Source organism: Leuresthes tenuis, unplaced genomic scaffold (genome assembly GCF_036924035.1).
Source record: "Leuresthes tenuis unplaced genomic scaffold, fLeuTen1.0.hap1 SCAF_6, whole genome shotgun sequence".
Taxonomy (NCBI): Eukaryota; Metazoa; Chordata; class Actinopteri; order Atheriniformes; family Atherinopsidae; genus Leuresthes; species Leuresthes tenuis.
The window spans coordinates 33786034-33807917 of NW_027325360.1; the positions used below are offsets into that span (position 1 = coordinate 33786034).

Sequence of the window (21884 nt, forward strand, 5' to 3'; positions counted from 1 at the left end):
CAAGAGGAAGGGCAAGATACCTGAAGTTAATATTTCAAAATAAAACAGGAAATGATGAGACAAGACATGGTTCAAAACATAAAACATGACAATCAAGATGTTCCTGCAAAATGCAATGGGCCAGGAACGTCTCAGTGCAATGGCCATGCTTTCCACGGAGAGACAACTGATTAAGAACATGCCTGACTTCAATGAGAGGGTTATTGATCATTTTGATACTTTCAAAGAGAGACGAGCAGTAATGCATTAATAATTCTATGTATTCATTTTTCTATTCTAATGCTGGTCTTAAAGCAAATATGTTCATCACTGCTAATGCTTGTTGATGGTCATTTTATAGATTAAATTGGTCTTTTTCTGTAAGGCCAAATGCTCTGACCATACTAAGACAAGCCATCTGGGATTCCCTAATTCTGCTTTTGGCTTGGCAGGTTTCTTTTTTTGGTTATTGTATTCTTTCAGCATTTATAGTTCACTGTTGAATGTATGCACTTTAATTTGATTTTCACTTAAAGATTATTACGTTGCTGATCAGGCAGTCTGTTCAAAGAACCAAAGACTTTATTCACTGCTTAAATGGTGTTTAAGCAGTCTTGAGGGTTTTGAATATATTACCCCTTGTAACTTCATTTTTGTACACTGACGTTCTTGCACTTAATGCATGGAATCTTTAACTTAAACAACTAACAAATTAAACCTTGTTGACGTGTACCTCTTTCATATTGAGCTGGCCTCTCTCCAAGGACTGACGAAAGCCCATCTTCCCATGGAAGAAGCCTTGCTGGTTTATGAGTGTGGAGGCCTGCTGGAGACTCTGACACACTGGAGTTCCCTCTGACAGGTTGGCATGGAGGCCAATGGGGATTTTGTGTCTAATTAGGGGGGAAAAAAGAGAGAAATTTTTTTTTACATTACATGGTGCTGATTGAAATAGTTAAATCTCATAACTTGGAAGATTACACTATGTAGGCACATTTTCTAAAGGGGTTTGTGTGAAAGGTGTCATGATAACCATGTTGTCGGTTGCTATGCGCCGGCCTTATCGACAGCAAGTCTGTGTAGCTCTCAATTTTGTTCGTCGTTTATATAATTATATGTCATTTTATTTAAAAATTTTTAGTGAATTTTAGTGATCTGCTTTTTATTTTTTTATTTCTATTTTTTGACAATGTCCATTGCTACCAGTAGAGCAGTGTACACAAGACAAGAACTGATGGCATTGTCAAGGATTGGACGAGGAATTAAACATCCAATTCCGACCGAGCTAAGAAAGCTGTACCGTGGATGTAGAGCTGGAGCAAAAATAAAGACAAAGAGGCACAACAGGAGGTGGAGGTACAAGCCTTTTCTGCCCTCAGTGATTATGGAAAACCCTAAGTCGCTACCAAACAAGTGTGATGAGCTAGAGGCGCTTGTGTGGAATCAACGACTGTATACGGAGCAGTGGCAGCCGGCCCATAAGTTGAAATTTGTTCATGTTTTTGAAACTGTCATATTTCAAAATTGGCTTAATATTTGAAAAAGATGCACCATTTGGTAATAGCTGAATGTCTTGTGACCCGTTTGAAGTTTGAATGGTGTGTCTTGCTGAAAGTATGCAGAATTGGTTAGGTTGAAAAATGGAGAAAGAGTTGAAATGTGAAATTTGCAGACAAATTGCAGAAAATTTGAATAAAATGTTAAATCTTTAAAAAAGTTATAAACACCAAAAGTCATAGCAGAAATCTCCTGAAGGAGCTGAACGGTTTGATATCAAAATGGTTGAAATTGGTGAAAGTATGCAGGAGTAGTTAGGTTGAAAAGAGGAGAAAAAGTTGAAATTTGTTCATGTTTTTGAAACCGTTATATTTCAAAATTGGCTTAATATTTGAAAAAGCTGCACCAATTGGTAACAGAAAAGAGAAGAAAATGCAAAACAAAAAGTGAAAAATTCAGAAAGAAGAGAAACAGAGAAAAGTGGAATTTTACCAGAAAAGCATTTGCTGGATTCTTAATTAGCACAATATTCTATAAAAAACCTCAAAAGTCAAGTGAGTAGTAGTTAAAATGGCTGCAGTGTGATATGTAGCAGGGGAGTGGAAGAGTGATGTCATCACAGTGATAGTAATGTTTAAGCTGCGGCTTAACGAGCTGCGGTTTAACAAGCTCCCTCCCTGTATAACCTGCAGAAATGGCTTTTTTGGATACTATGACCTCCTGTGAGAAAACTGGGGAAATAATTTGAAGACCGTAAGAACCAGAAGGCTTGGAGGAACGCGGCAATGTAGATTTTATTTCAGTGTAGTGAAAGATTTTTAAACGGCACTGAGTTGAACACTGTTGAACCTGTCTCTGGTGTCATACCAAACTTTCCATTGGAGTTAGTGAGAGAATTTGCTTCAAGGCTCATAGCTGAAATTCTGTAAATGTGAGCTCTTTAGTAGTTAGTAGTAATTTGTTTAACCTGTATGAACGTTAGAGGAATTTGTTTGAATATCAGAAAAAGTTCAAATGATCAGTGCCCCTCTGCTGGCTCCTCATTCATAAAAATCAAGAAGGAGCAAAAATGTTAACATTTTTGAAACTGTCATATTTGGCTTAATATTTTAAAAAGCTGAACCATTTGGTAATAGCTGAATGTCTTGTGACCCGTTTAAAGTTTGAATGGTGTCTCTAGCTGAAAGTATACTAAGTAGTTAGGTTGGAAAGAGGAGGAAGAGCTGAAAGCATTTCCCATTCATTTGAATGATGGGAAAATTTGAATAAAAGTTGAATAGTTTAAAAAGACTACATCACAGACTATATCAACTTCTGTAGGGACACTGTAATTCCAATGAGGACTCTAAGGTGCTATCCAAATAATAAACCATGGATTACCAGTGACATCAAAGACCTCCTGAACCAAACAAAGAGGGACATTCCAGAATGTGGATGGAGAAAGGTGGAGGACTGTACAACAGGAGCTTAAAAAGACACTATGTCAAGCTAAGGTGGAGTACAAGAAAAAGGTATAAAGACAGTTGGAGAACAATAACACCAAGGAGGTGTGGAGGGGCATGAGGACCATCACTGGATACAGACTGAAGAACTCTCAGTCTGTGGAAAGTGATGTGGACAGAGCCAATACTTTTAACCAATATTATAACCAATATGTCCTGTCGCCATCCTTCTGCTACAACCTCTGTGTCTACAACTATAGAGGAGGTTGGAGCTGAGCTCAGGAGACTTCAGTCAGGGAGGCCTGCAGGCCCAGATGGAGTCTGTCCAAAGCTTCTAAGGGACTGCTGGTCAACTAGCAGTTCCCGCTTTGACATCTCATATCATGAAGACCTTGGAGAGACTCCATATCCGTCGCATAAGATTGCAGGTTGCTGAGGATCTTGACCCCCTCCAGTTTGCCTACCAGAAACACATAGGAGTGGAAGACGCGATTCTGTACATGCCTCATCGGGCATATGCTTATCTGAATGTGCCTGGTTCATATGTTCTTTGACTTCTTCAGTGCCTTCAACACCATACGGCCTCCTATACTGAAAGAAAAGCTTCTATGTAAATAAAACTGAACTGAGTCAAGTAAAGTGTTAATTTTGCTGAAACATCATGTTGTCAATTTTTAGAAGTGATAATAAAGAAGTGATAAACAAAGTGGGATTTTGTCTTGCCCAAGGATTCAAGGAGTTTTATTTGTCATTTCAGCATATGTTAACATGAAATGGAACGAAATTTGTTTCCCTGGTCCCGGAGCAGCCCAAATGTACTGAAGTATAGAATAAAATAGAACTAAGTTTAAATACAAATAAAAAAGAATTACACAAGATAAAGAATGCAAATTTAACAGTATATAAACAGATAAATATAAATATAAAAATTGTTTTTTAAAAAACAACAACAGCAGCAACCGTTTGACACCATATTAAGTGATGGATGGAAACAATTGTGCAACTGCAGTGTAAGATTGTGCAAAACAACTGCACAGTGTGCAAGTATTGCAATGCAAGGTAGTATTGTCTATGGTTGTGTGTGTATGTGAGTGGGGTGAGGAGTGAGAGGTCTAGGCGAGGGATGATTGAGAGGATGTCCGTGTGCTTGTGTGTGTGTGTGTTGGGGGGGGGGCTACAGGGGACCTCAAGAGTTCAAAAGTCTCACAGCTTCTGGGATAAAGCTGTTCCTCAGTCTGGTGGTCCTGCTCTTAATGCTCCGCAACCTCCTGCCTGAGGAGAGAGGGGCAAACAGAGCGTGTGCGGGGTGAGTGGGGTCCTTCATGATGCAGGAGGCCCGTGCCACACGGTGATGCAGGAGCACATGACGCTTTCCACCACACATCTGTAGAAGGAGGTCAGGACTGAGCTCTCCAGTCCAACATGCCTCAGCCTCCTGAGGAAGTAGAGGTGCTGGTGTGCCTTCTTAACTAGACTGGAAGTATTGGTGCTCCAGTTGAGGTCGTTCGAGATGTGTACGCCCAGGTACCTGAAGCTGGAGAGCACTTCCACCGCTGTCCCTCCGATATGCGGGTGGGGGGTCTGCCCCTACTGAAGTCCGCGATAATCCCCTTTGTCTTCTACGCGTTGATGCAGAGGTTATTTTCTCTGCACCAACCCTGCAGGTGTTCCACCTCCTGTCTGTAGTCGGACTCGTCGTTGTTAGCGATGCATCCAACCACAGCTGTGTCATCCTCAAACTTTACAATCAGACAGCTTGGATGTCTCGCTGTGCAGTTGTGTGTGAGCAGAGTGAACAGAAGGGGACTCAGCACACAACCCTGGGGGGAGCCTGTGCTGAGGGTGATGGGAGAGGAGGACGTGTCTGCCTGTCTGTTAAAAAGTCCAGGACCCAGTTGCAGAGGGTGGAGCTCAGTCCAAGTGTGGTCAGTTTCTGAACCAGAGTCTGTGGTCTGATGGTGTTGAATGCTGATGTGAAGTCCACAAAGAGCAGGTGAACATCGTTATTCTCTAAGTCGGTGAAGGCTGTGTGGACCATAGAAGAGATGGCGTCCTCTGTGGATCGGTTCTTCCTATATGCATACTGGTGCGGGTTCACGTCAGTACAGTCTTTGATGTGGTCCATAACCAGCCTCTCAAAGCACTTCATGACTATCGGGGTGAGGGCTACTGGTCGAAAATCATTCAGGCCTGTCACTGTGGAGGTATTGGGAATGGGGACGATTGTGGCGATCTTCAGGCAGGTAGGGACCCCTGCCTGTTGGAGGGAGGTGTTGAAAATGTCTCTCAGCACCTCCGTCAGCTGGTGTGCGCAGCTTCTCAGCAGCCGCCCGGAGATGTTATTGGGCCCTGCAGCTTTGCACAAATTAATCCTCTGGAGGGTCCTCCTCACTTCTGCTGGGGTCATGCTGAGGGGCTCTTCTTCTGGTGGAGGAGTGAGTCTGGTGCTGGGGGAGGTGTTCGGGTCGTCGAAGCAGGCGTAGAACCTGTTGAGGGCGTCGGGCAGAGAGGGGTCCCTGGGGCACTCTGTACATCTCTGGTGTTGTAGTTTATGATGCACTTTATGCCCCTCCACATACTCTGTGGATCGTTGGACGTGAAGTGTCCCTGGATCTTCTGGGCATATGCAGCCTTGGCCCTTTTAACTCCTGCAGTCAGCTGTCTCGTAGCCACTCTGCGTGCCAGTCTATCACCTGACCTGAACGCAGAATCCCTGGCTTTCAGCAGAGACCGGACTTCTGCCTTCATCCAGGGTTTCTGGTTCGGGTAATTGGTTACTGTCCTGGTTTTGGTGACATCCTCTGCACACTTGCTGATGTATCCAAGGACAGCCGATGTGTATTCCTCCAGGTCTACCTCTCCCTCATAGGCAGCTGCCTCCCTGAAGATCTACCAGTCTGTGCACTGAAAACAGTCCTGTAGTGCGGGGACCGCATCACTGGGCCACACGGTGATGCTCCTCTGTGCTGGCGTTTGGCGTCTGAGCAGAGGACGATAGGCCAGGACCAACATGATGGAAACGTGGTCGGAGAAGCCCAGGTGAGGGTGGGGGAAGGCTTTGTATGCATCTCTTTTGTTGGTATAAACACGGTCCAGCGTCTTATTTCCCCGTGTCGGTATGTTTGTGCTGGAGCGAGCTGATGTTGTTGTGGAGCTCCTTAAGCGCTTCGTTAGCCTTAGCATCCGGCTGGATGTAAACAGCCACGACAAACACCACTGCAAACTCACGAGGCATATAGTGTGGCTGGCCCTTTACAGTCATATACTCTATTGTCTCGGAGCAGTGGCTATTCACCAAAGCACAGTTCGTACACCGACCTTTGTTCACGTAGACACATAATCCGGCCCCGTGGGCTTTCCCCGACTGCTGGTTATGGTCCGCGCGGAAGAGAAGCCGGCCGTCGAGCTGGAAGGCTGAGTCTGGCATGTTGTCGTTCAGCCAGCACCGCACAGTTCATCATCTCACTGGAGGCCCCTCAAGGAGCGGACATTGGAGAGGAACAGAGATGGGATCGGTGGTCTCCTGGCGTCAGCTTTTAGCCTGGCTAGCAGTCCACCCAGTGTGCCCCTCTTCTGCTTCCGTGTGCACCACTTCCGCTTGCCCACTGTCCGGCAGACACCCCTACGCCAGTTCGGTGTCCTCAAGAGCAGTAGTCTGCCCAGCAAGGCCCTGAGTCTGAGGTCTGCTGTTGTTGTACGTGGTGTTGATGCTGTTGTTGTTGTGCTCTTGACCGAACCATCCCTTATAATAATAAGTTTGGTTCCACTGTACATTGTACGCTTGTTTCCACAAGCAAAACTGGTGAAGTTGGCATCGGAACCAACGGAAAAGGTACTAAAAGAGGGCTTGACCCCGGGAGCACAAGAAGTCACTGCACTGCTGCGCGCCGCCATCTGGTTCGGGGTTTGGGGAAACCAGGAGTAGAACCACGACCTTCCAATTGGCAGACGACTGCTCTCCCTTTTTCCACCCTTAAGTAGGTAATTCAACTTCATTGGAGTTACAAGATGAAAAAAAAAGCTAGTACCTTCAAATTCTCGCTGCTCTATAAGCCAGTAGTGAAGAGCCAAAGATGTGTATTTGAAAAAATAATTTGTCTTGTTTGCAGTTGGCATTTCTGAAACCTGTATTTGCCCCTACAGACATATTGTCTCCAGTGCATGTTCCTTGTCAATTTTTGAGTTTTACCATGAGGCCATGTTTACGATGTTGTTGATGAAGAAGAACATAGCATGATCTTTTATAGTCATTTAATTCCTAACCTTGATTATTTCTGCATTCACTCAAAATAGTTTGTTATTATTTCTGAGTGAGAGAGTGCTTTCTCTAGGGTTAGGATTCATCCTGAGAACAAGAGGATCTGGCTAATGTCTCTTCTGTTTGGTTGAATTCCTGTGGGCGCACAATTCTGTCTTACACTGGTCTGTAAGCTATAACTCGAAAACAAAGGAGAAAGTTAAGTATCAAGTAACATCTCGAATCATATCCAGAACATGGAAGTGAGCAGCGTCTCAAACTATCTCAACAAAGTTTACAGCCAGACAACTGTTTGATTAATATAATCATTACTTGCAACTGTGCAATATTACAGATTCTGTCTTTTGTCAGTTCCTCATTTTATATATAGGTTTCTGAAAACTCCCTTGGTAATAGGGATGGAGACCGTCCTGTTTCTCTTTATTGTGAGAATGCTGATTCAGTTGTCATTTTTAGACCGTGCAAAAATGCTGCAGCAAGACTTTTAACTGGCACCAATAGAAGATCTCACATGACTCCAGTCTTGGCTTCTCTTCATTGGTTGTCAGTAATTTTTAGAATTAATTTTAAGATTTTAGTTTTCACTTTTAGGGCCTTATTTGGTGAAGCTCCACAATGTAATGCTGACCTGCTGACAGGTCAGATGTTGTTGGTTGCCCTGCGTACTCATGGGGATCGGGCGTTTCCGACAGTGGCACCAAGACTGTGGAACTCTCTCCAGCTTTTCTTACGCTGTACCGACTCCATTGACTCTTTTAAAAAGCAGATGAAGACATTTTTATACAGAAAAGCTTTTAAATGATTAAAACAGGCTTCCCTAACAATGAATCTAGCCAAATGTGACTTTGCCTTGGAAAAGTGACTTGCCTTGCCTTTACCTTGGAAAAGAGGTAGGTCAAGGACATGTGTGACCACTCACCGCTAAAGTCCAAGTCATCTTAGATTTCCCTGTACCATCAACTAGATGTGAACTTTGTCGATTCCAGGATATTACCATGGTTTCTGTAAAAATTTTGCAGATGTTGTTGCCCCACTCAATTCCTTGACAAGTACTCTCCCATCATTTGCATGGTCATCTCCATGCCAAACTGCTTTGACTCTGCCAAGGCCCTCTTTGCAGTTCCCCAGTCATTGCAGCACCAGACTTCTCTCGTCCTTTCAAGTTGGAAGTTGATGCTAGCACTAATAGTGCAGTTGCAGCATTACTTCAAGAGGATGACCGAGGTATTGATCACCCTGTTGTTTTTTTCCCCAGAAAGTTCAATAAACATCAGAACAGAAAGAAGCGCTTTCCTTGCTTCAGCACTTTGAAGGGTATGTTCACTCCACTTAATGACCTGTCATAGTTTACACGGACCATAACCCACTCGTTTTTCTGGCACAATTGCGTAACACCAATCAAAGTTGCAATACTGAGTTTAAACAAAGGTCAAATGTGATCTGTTGGAGCCTATCCCAGTTCTCATTGGGTGAGAGGTGGGGTACAGTCTGGACAGGTCGCCAGTCCATCACACTGACTCCTAGGGTCAATTTACAGTCACCGTTTAACCCAACGTGCTAGAAAAGGGGCGGTGGGAGGAAGTCTGAGTACCTGAAAAGACACAGGGAAAACATGCAAACTTCACACAGAAAGGCCCCAGCTGGGATTTGAACCAGGTACCCTCTTGCTGTGATGCAACAATGCTAATCACCACACCACCGTGTAGCCACAGAACCCCAACCCCTCCATCAATTTTGCATCTTTCCAAGTTGCTCCACCATGTGTGTGCTACACTGTATATGCAAAAATCCTAACACTATAATACCTTTGAGCCAGATCTGCTGCCTCTTTGGCTGCACAGGCATTAACCAGCAGTGACACATTGGAAATGCCTCCAGCCAGGAAGCAGTCCACAATCCCTTGGTTCCTCCTGGGACAGTAGCCAAAATCATCTCCCGTGATTACCAGCATCAATCTTGGCGGTGGCATTTTTGCTGTTTTCTGTGGTGGACACACAATGAGACAGATCGACATTTATTGTTAGGTTGGTGAGAACTCTTGAAGTTGATCAGGCTGTCCATTAAACAGTTTACATGGTCTGCATCCCTGTTTCTCTTGTTCACATGTAAAGGTATCTTTAAACTGAATGCAAAACTGCTCCCAATGCTTCAGATCTGTACCCTGCAACTACAATCATTCACACTGGAAAGTAGTTTGGACCCACATCAGAAGCATCTCTGGATTCATCTATCACACCGGTAAGGAGCTTCTGATCGCCACCTGCTGAGATCCACCCCTACAATAACATAACCCTGTTGTGATTGGCTGAATACTTCAGTGACATCATGACGTATGATTTTATTGTATACCGGGTGCTATGATGTCCTAATTTCTTTCTTTCTTTCTTTCCTTCCTTCCTTCCTTTTCCTCTTTCCAAGGAAAAAAGAAGAATCTGTTAAAAGATTACACTAAAGACATTCTTCTCAGATGTAGAACTGGATGCCTCTCTGTGGCTGTTCCATCAGAGACTTTCAGTTAAAGATGATGTAGAATATTTATCCTGAAATAAAAGAACACTGACAGAAACAACTATGTGTTTGAAACTGTACATCTCTGCTCTACTGGAGTATCATCAAACCATTTTGAAAAACTTTTCCAGACTGGATGTTGGAAGCAGATTCTCAGTCAGCCACTGGAGAATATAATTATATTATATTCTGGACTATAATGGATGTTTACAGATATGATGTATAACGGCTTCATAATTATCACCAAATTCTTTAGTCACAGGCTTAGATCTATGAATACCAGAAACTTATTTCAGGTCTCTAAACAAGATTTTTGAAACCAGTAAACCAGTAGACACAGTAAACACTTATGTAAAACCAGTCGCAAATACAAAAAAATATTGAAGTCACCTATAAAGCCTTACAGTATTCTAAGAAAAGATTCAACTCCAACAAAAAACGATCCTGTTACGATGGTAAGGGTCCAGTAAATGTACTCCAATAAAATAGTTAGTCTTACGCCCACAAAGACTGCAGCGGCAAACTTTCAACATTTCCGTCAGATGTTATTTTTTCCGCACATTCTTGATCATAAGACTTAGTCAGTAATACTGACAGTTAATTTGGACATGGGATAAGACAGTCCCAAGTGTTACCTTTCATTAGAGCCCATGGTTGTGACTGCACGTTGAAGCGTTCAGAAATGACAGCCTTTTTTCCCCACGGCTCTCCAAATGGCACAGTTTTGGCACAGCTTTGGCACGCCTGGTCCTATCCTTACAAAAACCTGTACGAAATACTGATTTTTTTGTTGTATTACAATCAAATTTGAAGTGGGACTAGGTAAAACTTCAGGCTGTAGTCCCATTGTGTTTTTCAGTCCGCAACCTGTCACGTTTTATGTTTTGAATCATGTCTTGTCTCATCATTTTATTTTGAAATATTAACTTCCCTCTCATTTCAGATATCTTGCCCTTCATCTTGTGTCAAGTCTCTGATCGTCTTCCTTGATTCCAAAGTGTTTTCACCTGTTCCCCTTGGTCCCTCATGTATTCAAATAGTCGGCATCTCCCTTGTCTTGTGCCAGTGTGTTGCAACCTTTTCGTGTTCTTCACTCTAGCGCCTTGAAATACCAGCCTTGAATCCTTGAGCCTGTATTCGAGCGTTCCTCCTACAGAGCAATCTTTGTTTTGTAATTTTGAACCATAGTCATAGTTTAGCCCTCAGTAAGTTCTTAGCTTGTTTTGTTTCCTCCATTAAGGAGTGGTTTTGTTTCCTTGGTAATGTTTCATAGAACCTCCGATAGTGGAGTATTGCATTCTTGATTTATTTAATGTTAATGTTTCAAAGGACCTCCGTTAGAGGAGAGATTTATGTTTAATCATCATTTTGCCTCCGTTAATTGTGAGAGTGCCTTTTGTTTGTTCCGCCTCTTTAGAAGAGTGCGTAGAGTTTAATTATAATCTTTCATAGTTTTCTGTTTTTCTCCTAGAGTGGAGTGGGTTTTGTTTTGATAATTTTTATAGCTACACTAGCCTCAAGCATAGATACTGAGGAAGTGTATTAGGTGTTCAAAGCCTCTTGCTTTGCTGTTCTGGAGAATCACAAGTGGTTTACTGTGAATAAACAGTTACTCTGAAAAACCCTGCATCTGTGTCCTGTGTCAAATTTGGCAAATTTCTTTCACTGTATTCAAGCTCATATTACTCTGTGACAGTAGCACTAACCGAGATTGACTGTTGTGGGTGAAAATTCAGAGTGTTCTCTTTCAAAAGAGACTTCAACCAGCCCTCTACTCCAAGGAGTTCAAGAACAGCTGTCAATTTACTTTAGGTATGCTTTTTCTAGGAGTTGCAGGGAAAAAATGCCCGCCTGTTAAGGGGTTAAAAAAGCAAGCCTATATAGTGTTCCTTGCCTTTTATAAGGCAGAAAGTTGAGATTTTTTTATTCCACTAAATTTGCTGGAACGTATCATTATATAAACAGGAACAGGTTCATCACAAACAAGATAAGCCAAGGGCTCTGGAGTGGTATGTATTTCTATGACAGCGTCATTGAATTTTCCTGGCAGGCTAAACAAAGACAAATAATATTGGTGTTCTTCACCATTAACCATATACTTACTTACGTAATTCAATTCAATTCAATTCAATTTTATTTATATAGCGCCAGATTACAACAATTGTCATCTCAAGGCACTTAAGTAATATAGTCCAATTCAAGCCAATTGGAATTCAATTCATTGTAATCATAATCCAATTCATTAATTTAGAGCCAATTCAAAAATGAATATCCTAGCTAAGGAAACCAACAGATTGCACCGAAACTTGTCTTCAGTCCAATCTCCCGTCCTGAGCGTGCCTGTGGCGACTGTGGAAAGGAATGACTCCCTTTTAACAGGAAGAAACCTCTGACAGAACCAGACTCAGGAAGGGTGGCCATCTGCCTCAACCAGCTGGGGTTTGAGAAGACAGAGAAGAGGGAAAAGAGGGGGGAAAAACACCATAACGCCATTCAAAGGATATCTGTTGGAACAGGGAAACACAAGTTAATAACCACAATAATGTCACATGTACATAAAATCAATTGAGAAATTAAACAGGGGGAAAAAGAGAGAAAAGTGAGGAAAGGTGTGACAGGTGAGGTCCCCCAGCAGTCTAAGCCTATAGCAGATTAACTATGGGATGTTTCAGGATTACCTGAGCCATCCCTAACTATAAGCTTTATCAAAAAGGAAAGTTTTAAGCCTAATCTTAAAAGTGGAAAGGGTGTCTGCTTCCCGGACATTTACTGGCAGCTTATTCCACAAGAGAGGGGCCTGATAACTGAAGGCTCTACCTCCCATTCTACTTTTAGAAACTCTGGGAACAACAAGTAAACCTGCAGTTTGGGAGCAAAGTGCTCTGTTAGGAAAATATCTTACAATGAGATCTTTAAGATATGATGGAGCTCGGTCATTAAGAGCTTTATATGTGAGGAGAAGAATCTTAAATTCTATTCTGAATTTAACAGGAAGCCAATGAAGAGAAGCTAAAACTGGAGAAACATGATCTCTGCTGTTAGATCTCATCAGAACTCTGGCTGCAGCATTTTGGATCAGCTGGAGGCTTTTCAGAGAATATGTGGGACAGCCCAATAATAAAGAATTACAGTAGTCCAATCTTGAAGTAACAAATGCATGGACTAGTTTCTCTGCATCACCCTGACACAGGATGTTCCTGATTTTAGCAATATTACGAAGGTGAAAGAAGGCAGTCCTAGAAACCAGTTTTATATGTGCATCAAATGATAAATTCTGGTCAAAAATAACTCCAAGGTTCCTCACTGTAGAACTGCCAAGGAAATACCATCTAGAGTAACTATATAACTAGACAATTTCTCCCTGAAGCGCTCAAGTCCAAAGAGAACAACTTCAGTTTTGTCTGAATTTAAAAGCAGACAGTTCTGAGTCATCCAGGTCTTTATGTCTTTAAGACAGGCTTGTTGTCTGACCAACCTATTGGTTTCATCTGGTTTCATAGATAAGTACAGCTGAGTATCATCAGCATAACAATGGAAATGTATGCCATGCTGTCTGATAATGTTACCTAATGGAAGCATGTACAAAGTAAAAAGGATTGGTCCAAGCACAGAATCCTGAGGAACTCCATGATTTGTGTTAGGAAGATTATTCATTTACAAGAACAAACTGGAATCTGTCAGATAAATATGACTTAAACCAGCCTAATGCAGTTCCTTTAATCCCAATAACATGTTCAAGTCTCTGTAACAGAATGCTGTGATTTGATCGATCGATCGATCAAATGCAGCACTGAGATCCAACAGGACAAGCACAGAAACTAGTCCGCTATCAGAGGCTAAGAGGAGATCATTGGTAACTTTCACCAGTGCTGTTTCTGTGCTATGATGCACTCTGAATCCTGACTGAAACTCTTCAAACAGATTATTTCTATGTAAATGATCACAAAGTTGAGCTGCAACTATTTTTTCAAGAACTTTATACAAAAAAAGGGAGATTGGATATAGGTCGATAATTAGCCAACACTTCTGAATCAAGAGTAGGTTTTTAAGTAACGGTTTAATTACAGCAACCTTAAAAGTCTGAGGTACATATCCTGTCAACAAAGACAGATTGATCAAATCCAATATGGAAGTGTCAATTAAGGGGAAAACCTCCTTGAACAGTCTGGTTGGGATTGGGTCTAAAATACAAGTTGATGGTTTAGAAGAGACTATTTGCTGTCCGTTTTCAGAGTTTTAAAGGAACAAAAACAACATCATAATGACTTTTAGGTTCATTTGTTTTGTTTGTTATCAGAGAACATCAGCCTCATCCTAAATTATTTGCAAATGAGTTACAATATAAAACTGGAGAATGAATTTCATCAAGTCATTTGAACACATTTCTATTATAATCTTACACAATACTTCAAATATCATGCATTATACATCTGGCTTTTAAAATGTATACAGGTCTGGCATAGTCTCTTCCTTTTATAGTACCTGCTCTCCCTCTATCACTGCTCCTCTTCTTGCTGCTTGGCCCAAAAATGAGCTTGGTTTGGCTCAGCCTTTTCCTCCCAACCCTGTTTTCTCTTTAGTGAAGAATATAAAAAACTGGACTATCTCAATCACCTGCACCTTAATGCTAATGTCAATAATATTGTTAATATTGTAAATTTGTACACTTATATTTTAATACCCTATACTCAACCCTTTTTTACTGAAGCATTTTTCTTATTTTGTGAGGAATTATTGTGCCAAGCTTTTTTTAATTAGAAATATTTATATTTAAATTCATATCCTTAATTCTTGGTAGCAGGTAAAAAAAAAAATTTCACTGCACATTGTACTATGTATGATTATGTATGTGACAAATATGAATCTTGAATCTATAAACACAGTCAAATACTAAACTGATAGAAATGAAAACAATATTCCATTTCAACATCATGTTTTCAGATGTGTCAGAAATCTTAAAAAACCTTGAGGTTGGGGGCAGAACTTTTGAAATTAATTTTTGTACACTGTTGTTTTTGCCCTTAAAGCATTTTATTTTGTTTACAACCAAGAACTATAAATATTACATGAATTATTCTGTTTTTGAATGATATATAGTATTCATCTCTCCATGTCCAAATGCATGTGAAGGTAAACTGATTGATGACACTTATTTTCTTGATAACGATATTGATAACCAAATAAATTGTATGCTGAGGCATACACCTTAGGGCATATGGTATGTGGTTTAAGAAGCTAAAGGGAAATCTTAGTGTGAGCTGATTGACAGAATACTACACTTATCTAGCTCAGCTTATTCATCAGCTACATCAGGCTGAAACACAAGTATGCGCTGCATTGACAAGATTAAGTTAATTTACAGTCAAACATTTCAAATATGGAACTGAAGAATTACACTGAGAGGACAGGTAGGTGATCTGTTTATACACAGAGGACAGGTAGGAGATCTGTTTATAGACAGAGGACAGGTAGGTGATCTGTTTATAGACAGAGGACAGTTAGGTGATCTGTTTATACACAGAGGACAGGTAAGTGATCTGTTTATAGACAGAGGACAGGTAGGTGATCTGTTTATAGACAGAGGACAGGTAGGAGATCTGTTTATACGCTGACAGGACTGGTAGGTGATCTGTTTATAGACAGAGGAGAGGTAGATGATCTGTTTATAGACAGAGGACAGGTAGGTGATCTGTTTATACACAGAGGACAGGTAGGTGATCTGTTTATAGACAGAGGACAGTTAGGTGATCTGTTTATACACAGAGGACAGGTAGGTGATCTGTTTATAGACAGAGGACAGGTAGGTGATCTGTTTATAGACAGAGGACAGGTAGGAGATCTGTTTATACGCTGACAGGACTGGTAGGTGATCTGTTTATAGACAGAGGAGAGGTAGATGATCTGTTTATAGACAGAGGACAGGTAGGTGATCTGTTTATACACAGAGGACAGGTAGGTGATCTATTTATACACAGAGGACAGGTAGGTGATCTGTTTATACACAGAGGACAGGCAGGTGATCTGTTTATAGACAGAGGACAGGTAGGTGATCTGTTTATACACAGAGGACAGGTAGGTGATCTGTTTATAGACAGAGGACAGGTAGGTGATCTGTTTATACACAGAGGACAGATAGGAGATCTGTTTGTACACAGAGGACAGGTAGGTGATCTGTTTGTACACAGAGGACAGGTAGGTGATCTGTTTATAGACAGAGGACAGGTAGGTGATCTGTTTATACACAGAGGACAGGTAGGTGATCCGTTTATACACAGAGGACAGGTAGGTGATCCGTTTATACACAGAGGACAGGTAGGTGATCTGTTTATACACAGAGGACAGGTAGGTGATCTGTTTATACACAGAGGACAGGTAGGTGATCTGTTTATACACAGAGGACAGGTAGGTGATCCGTTTATAGACAGAGGACAGGTAGGTGATCTGTTTAAACACAGAGGACAGGTAGGTGATCCGTTTATACACAGAGCACTGGTAGGTGATCTGTTTAAACAGAGGACAGGTAGGTGATCTGTTTATACACAGAGCACAGGTAGGTGATCAGTTTATAAACACAGAGGACAGGTAGGAAATCAGTTTACACACTGAGAGGACAGGTAAATCAGTTTTTTTAAACAGAGTTGATAGGTAGGTGATCTGTTTATTAGAGATAGACCAATATGTTTTTTTTCAGGGCCGATACCGATTATTAGGAGTCCAGGAGGTCGATAACCGACATTTGGAGCCGATATTCATTTGCAGTAAAAGTATCAGCAGAATGTCTAATAAAGTGAAATGAAAACTTAAACAAATAAATAGCTCCCTGAAGTTTTCAACTGTAAATAAAGTTTACAGTTCAAACAAAAACAAAAAGTGCAGGGAGTTCCATGGCTCAGTAGCATCTCTTATAAATTTAACTGAAAATTTAAATAAATAAATAGATTCCTGAAGTTTTATAAAGTAAATACAACAAAGTTAAATAAAATATGCACAGAAATGTGAGTCTCAAATCAATTAGTAGTCTCAATTGAGCAGCACCAGATTGGGCGGCAACCGCCATTCAGATATGCCGCCATTCCAACATGCAGGCTTTCCATGTAAGGAAATGTGTGTTACTCAACAGGTAACAGTCCCTTCTTTCCGTTATTTTACATGTTTTAAGAGATGTGTACAGATGTGATATTGTCTTTAAAAGCGTTCTCGCTGCCTGTTATTCTTCAAAGCTTGTGATGATCAGGTGGATGTGGGCTTATTTCGGAATTTAAAAATAAAAATAAAAGATGATGGCACTTAGGATCCATCCATAAGGGCTGTGTTGTTACTATTCAGTAAAAATCTGGTGTGTGTGTGTAACAGCTGTCATGTAGGTGTGTCCGATACTGTCAGATCCTGACAATGTCATGAGTGTGTGGTAATTTTCAAAACGCACTCCAAAAGCAAATTAATGATATTCAAATTACACAAAAAGGAGCGACAAACATAGACAAACACTGTTCACTTATTGATTTAAAACTAATAAACTAATAACAAAAAATAAATACGTTTTGGGTAGGTTTTATTTGCAGCACCAGGACACAGGTGAGCTGTCATTGGTATCTGTAATTGCAGTTATTAATGTTGCATATGATGCCAACGTGCAAAAGACGCATGGGCTCTGTGGAGAGCTCGCTCCAGCTGGCTGCTGTGACAGGTCTCTGACACTGTATTTCTGCTTAATCTAACATGTTTCAGACTCACCTGATTTACATTAATACCTGTATTTTGATAATAGATTATTAAGGTTGGTTTGTGAGGTTGTGGAGTTCCTCTAAAAAAAAAAAAACAGGCTTTCATAGGTTATTAAAAAAAAAAACGCCATTCCAACCATAGGAGGAAAAAAGGTAGGTGATCAGTTTATACACTGATCTCATGATGTCTTATCACAGTATTAGTGGCTGTAATTACACCTTTTTCCAATGATCATCTTTTTAAAGAAATATAAATGTGGTGAACAGGTGAACCCTGTGCAGCTGTGTTCTGTCAGGTTAACCAGCAAGGTTAAATCAGTTTGTGCCTCTCATTTCACAACAGAAGCAATAAGCTGGCAGTCTTTATTACTGTCAGTAATCTCAACCACTTATTAGGAGAAACCAGCATCTTTCTGTTGGGGCGTCTGTGGCTCAGGAGGAAAAGCAGTCACCCACCAATCGGAAAGGTCGGTGGGCAAGACATTGAACCCCAGGTTGCCTACCGATGCACTAAGATGTGCTGTATGAGTGTGTGTAAATGGATGAATGTGGCATGTAGTGGAAGAAGCGCCTTTGAGACTAGAAAAGCGCTATACAAGTTCAGTCTTATCATTTCACTTCTTCCACTGAGTAGTTCTGTATGAATCCTTCTATAAGGCCTGTTGCGCTTTACTGTTCACTGATACTACTTTGTATTAGCTTTTCCTACTTGTGGTAATCTTCAAGTTTTCTCTTACAAACTTCAGTGGCTTACTGACGTGACTATGATGTAATGTCTCAAGGCATTGTTTTAATTTGTTGGGCTTCATACTGTCTGCTGTCGGATTGTCAGACAACACAAATAGGACATGACATGTCCTTGTTATAACTTACATCATCAACAAATCGACAGCAGGTTCTGTAAACATTAAGTGTGGTGATAAAGGATGTGTTGAAGCTGTGCACACATCCTGGTTCACATGGCAGTACTGCTGGCAGATGGACGAAAGTCACTGAATCACATGCCTCACACCCTGACAGGAGGGGATGTAGAAATATTTGAAACCCGTTTCATATCAGCAGATCAAGAAACAAATGTCATCATCATGTCAGTAGCCAAAGCATTACATTCGTATAATGTATATGTGAAGCCTCAGCTTTGCTCCCTGACACTGATCATTCCACCTCACTTACAGAATTTAAAAAGGGAGTCTTTTGTGGGCTAAAGTATTTTCAAATTCGTTAACAAAAATATCAGAAAGGCAGAAATACATTATGCAGAACAAGCTCACAATCTGACTACTTAAGGTAAATTAATCTAAAGATTATGTCCACCATATATACCAAATTCTGTTATTTGTAAAGACCTGTTTAATTAATTCCAAACTTCCAGTACCAGAAGTAAAAGTCTGCCTTTCTGACAAACCAAACTGCTCCAACACAATCAGAAACTGACGGAGTTATGATTATTTTAGTTGCGACCTGCCTTCATTGGGACTTCTGCATGATTCAATGCAATTTAATGCGGGAAAAAAAACACGGTCTGGTGAAGCCTGTTCAAATATGTTTTGCACTAACACTGTTTTTGGAACAACAGAAGTATGTTTAAACAGGTTTTCAAACACATGCACACAGCCAATCAAAGCCTTAGTCCTTGCGCACGAGCTGTTTTATCATCAGTTCTCTGTGGGCTCTCACTTACTGGTCCAGCATACCTCTGCCTCCCTCACAACCTGAAAGGATGATATTACACCATATCCTGCTGGTTGTAGGGTTGATAATCCAAACTCTGAAATAATCCCACTAGTTTATTATTTTTGTCTGGACCTCTGAAGTCAGCTCCAAAGAAATGTGACAGAAAATGTTAACTGTGCCCATATTTGTTGCCCCAACTACTGCCTCCTCAGAAAAAAAAAAGTGTGTACACCTGGGTGGTCCCATTATTGTGAAACCGAGCTGGAGCAAACTATGCCTGATACACCAGTTTGAAGAAAGAAACAACCACAAAGCAACTGAAGATCAACATGCCTGTTGTAGTTGGGTGGTCTTGTTTAAAGAAATGCAACATCAATCTTGTTAAAATCCTAATTCTTGGTTTTGTATTTCTGTAAGACAACAGTTGGCTAAATGGTGTGTTAGAGCTGGTTTGCAACATTCCACATTTGACTTCAAACCAGTGAATCACATAAAAATGATCATTATGACTTGAATACTTGTTGGGTGTTACAGGTAACCGACTGCAACGACCAGGGCAACGGCACAGAATTAGAGCATCAAGTTGTGAGCAGGACAGGAAACAGCCAGTACTACCAGTGGACAACGTCCTGTCGTGTTTACACCGACAAATCATAGAGGTTTAAAGCTTACTGTTGTTAGAACTGGCTTTGTTCTTAGACATTATGTATTCGTATCCTGTCTCTTTCTAAATAAGTTCCTATCTTGTACTTATCCACTCTGCTCACACTATGCAATGTATGTCCTTGAATGGTCCAAGACTTTAAGATAGCATAACTGAACTAAATAAATGGGTCAGATAAAGCGCTTCTATCAGGTCAGATAGGTCTGGTACATTAGATACACACTTAAAATAGCACTCTCTCTCTCACTCTCTCTCTCTCTCTCACACACACACACACTGTTTATCACGCCCAAAGTACACAATGAAGACAGTGGTTGGCCTGCTCATGCCACTAGTAACTGGCCAATTCTACTCGGTCGCATGTAAGTACAACCTCTGTAAGATAAATGTGAAGAAGATAAATATGAACTATTTCCAGAGATCAGGGCTCGGGCTGACGGATTACCTGCCAGGGCTCTGTCACTCCAAACTTTACCTGTGACCAGTTACTTTGTCTGCTAACTCAAGATTTATCCAGTTTGTTCTTGGGCTTCCAATGATAGAATCAGGCTAACACTGTTCTCATCTGCTTTTCAACAATGTTCACTTTAGACAAGTATCTAGTAAATCTAGAATCTTGGGAACATCTCTCAAATAAACGCAACTAATCTTCGCTCTTCATCAATCATCAGGATTCCTCTGTTGGTAAAAGGAACCAATTCAGTTTTCAATTCAATTACATTTTATTTATATAGCGCCAGATTACAATAATTGTCATCTCAAGGAACTTAAATAATATAGTCCAATTCAAGCCAATTGGAATTCAATTCATTGTAATCATAATCCAATGAAATTCAATTAATTAATTTAAAAATAATCCAATTAATTCATATAGAGCCAATTAAAAAAATAATATACTAGCTAAGGAAATCAACAGATTGCACCGAAACTTGTCTTCACAGTCCAATCTCCCGTCCTGAGCCTGTGGCGACTGTGGAAAGGAACGACTCCCTTTTAACAGAAAGAAACCTCTGGCAGAACCAGACTCAGGAAGGGTGGCCATCCGCCTCGACCAGCTGGGGTTTGAGAAGACAGAAAAGAGGGAAAAGAGGGGGAACCTAACGAACGTCTTTCTCTGTTACATAAATGTCCTCTTTGCTCACAGTCCCTTTGAGAAACTGACCATACTGCAGTAGCTCGCGATACAACATGCCCGTATGACTTCGAATAAAACTCAACTTACCCATTGAATCACACACGTTTGTTCAGGTCTGTCCAAGTCCACCACAGACAGTACCACGGGACCCAAGCAGCCGCAGTTCGGAGATAAGCATTACTTCCGACTTACAGGCTGCATTATGAACAAGGAGTTTATCTTAATCTAACACGACACCCTCTGCTGGAGAAATCATGACATCGCCTAAAGGAAGTTTCGAAAAAAAACAAAAAACTTAAAGATGTCATACCTTTCAAAATATTAGAAAATGAGCTTTGTAGAGCTGTGAGGAAAGTAACCCTCACACTAAAACGCCTGTTCCCAGAGATGGTGGTGTTCCCCTGACACAAACCTGTTAGGAGGAATTCCACAGGACCAATGTAGAAATCATATATTCTATTATTTTAAATCATGATGTACTTTCTGCTGCGTCCTCAGAGTGGGGTCAGTAGCTTAATTAGCTGTCATTTGCAGGGCTTCCAAATGTAATAGGATGCATAGATGGGACACATATTCCTATTACTGCGCTTGCACTAGATGAAGGGGACTATGAGAATAGAAAATCCTTTCACAGCATCAATGTTCAGGTATGTGACCTACCATCTTAAAAAATATGTACATGAAAATGTATACAATACAACTAACTCATGTCATTTCATTCTCTGCACTACGAAGATCATTTGTGATGCAGCTTACATCATCACAAATGTAGAAGCCAAGTGGCCTGGCTCTGTGCATGATTCCCACATCTCCCGGGAGTGTAGTCTGAGCAACACATTTGCATGTGGTAAGGAAGCTAATACAAATGTTCTTTGTCTCCCTTTTTAAATGCACTCAAATGTGTCCTCTATAATTACAGGACATTTTGATTGGGGGGGGGGGGGCATAAACATACTCAAATCCCGGTTCCAGTGCCTGCGTAAGCTCAGGGTCATCCCAGAGA

General features: G+C 41.0%; 1 protein-coding gene across 2 annotated transcripts in view; it reads right to left on the minus strand.

Moving 5' to 3' along the window:
* The window catches only part of ydjc (YdjC chitooligosaccharide deacetylase homolog), a 55260-nt gene extending 34206 nt beyond the window's left edge, over positions 1-21054 (minus strand). Inside the window, exons 1-3 of one of the 2 annotated variants that reach the window (XM_072388576.1) lie at positions 20969-21052; positions 8982-9157; positions 713-872 (exon numbers count right to left, since the gene is read on the minus strand). In XM_072388576.1, coding sequence (XP_072244677.1) covers positions 713-872; positions 8982-9145 — 324 coding nt within the window. In that variant the 5' untranslated portion in view covers positions 9146-9157; positions 20969-21052. Of the gene's footprint in view, positions 1-712; positions 873-8981; positions 9158-20968 lie in introns of both variants that reach the window. The other variant, XM_072388577.1, reaches the window with a different exon arrangement.
* Between the last annotated feature and the right edge of the window lie 830 nt (positions 21055-21884).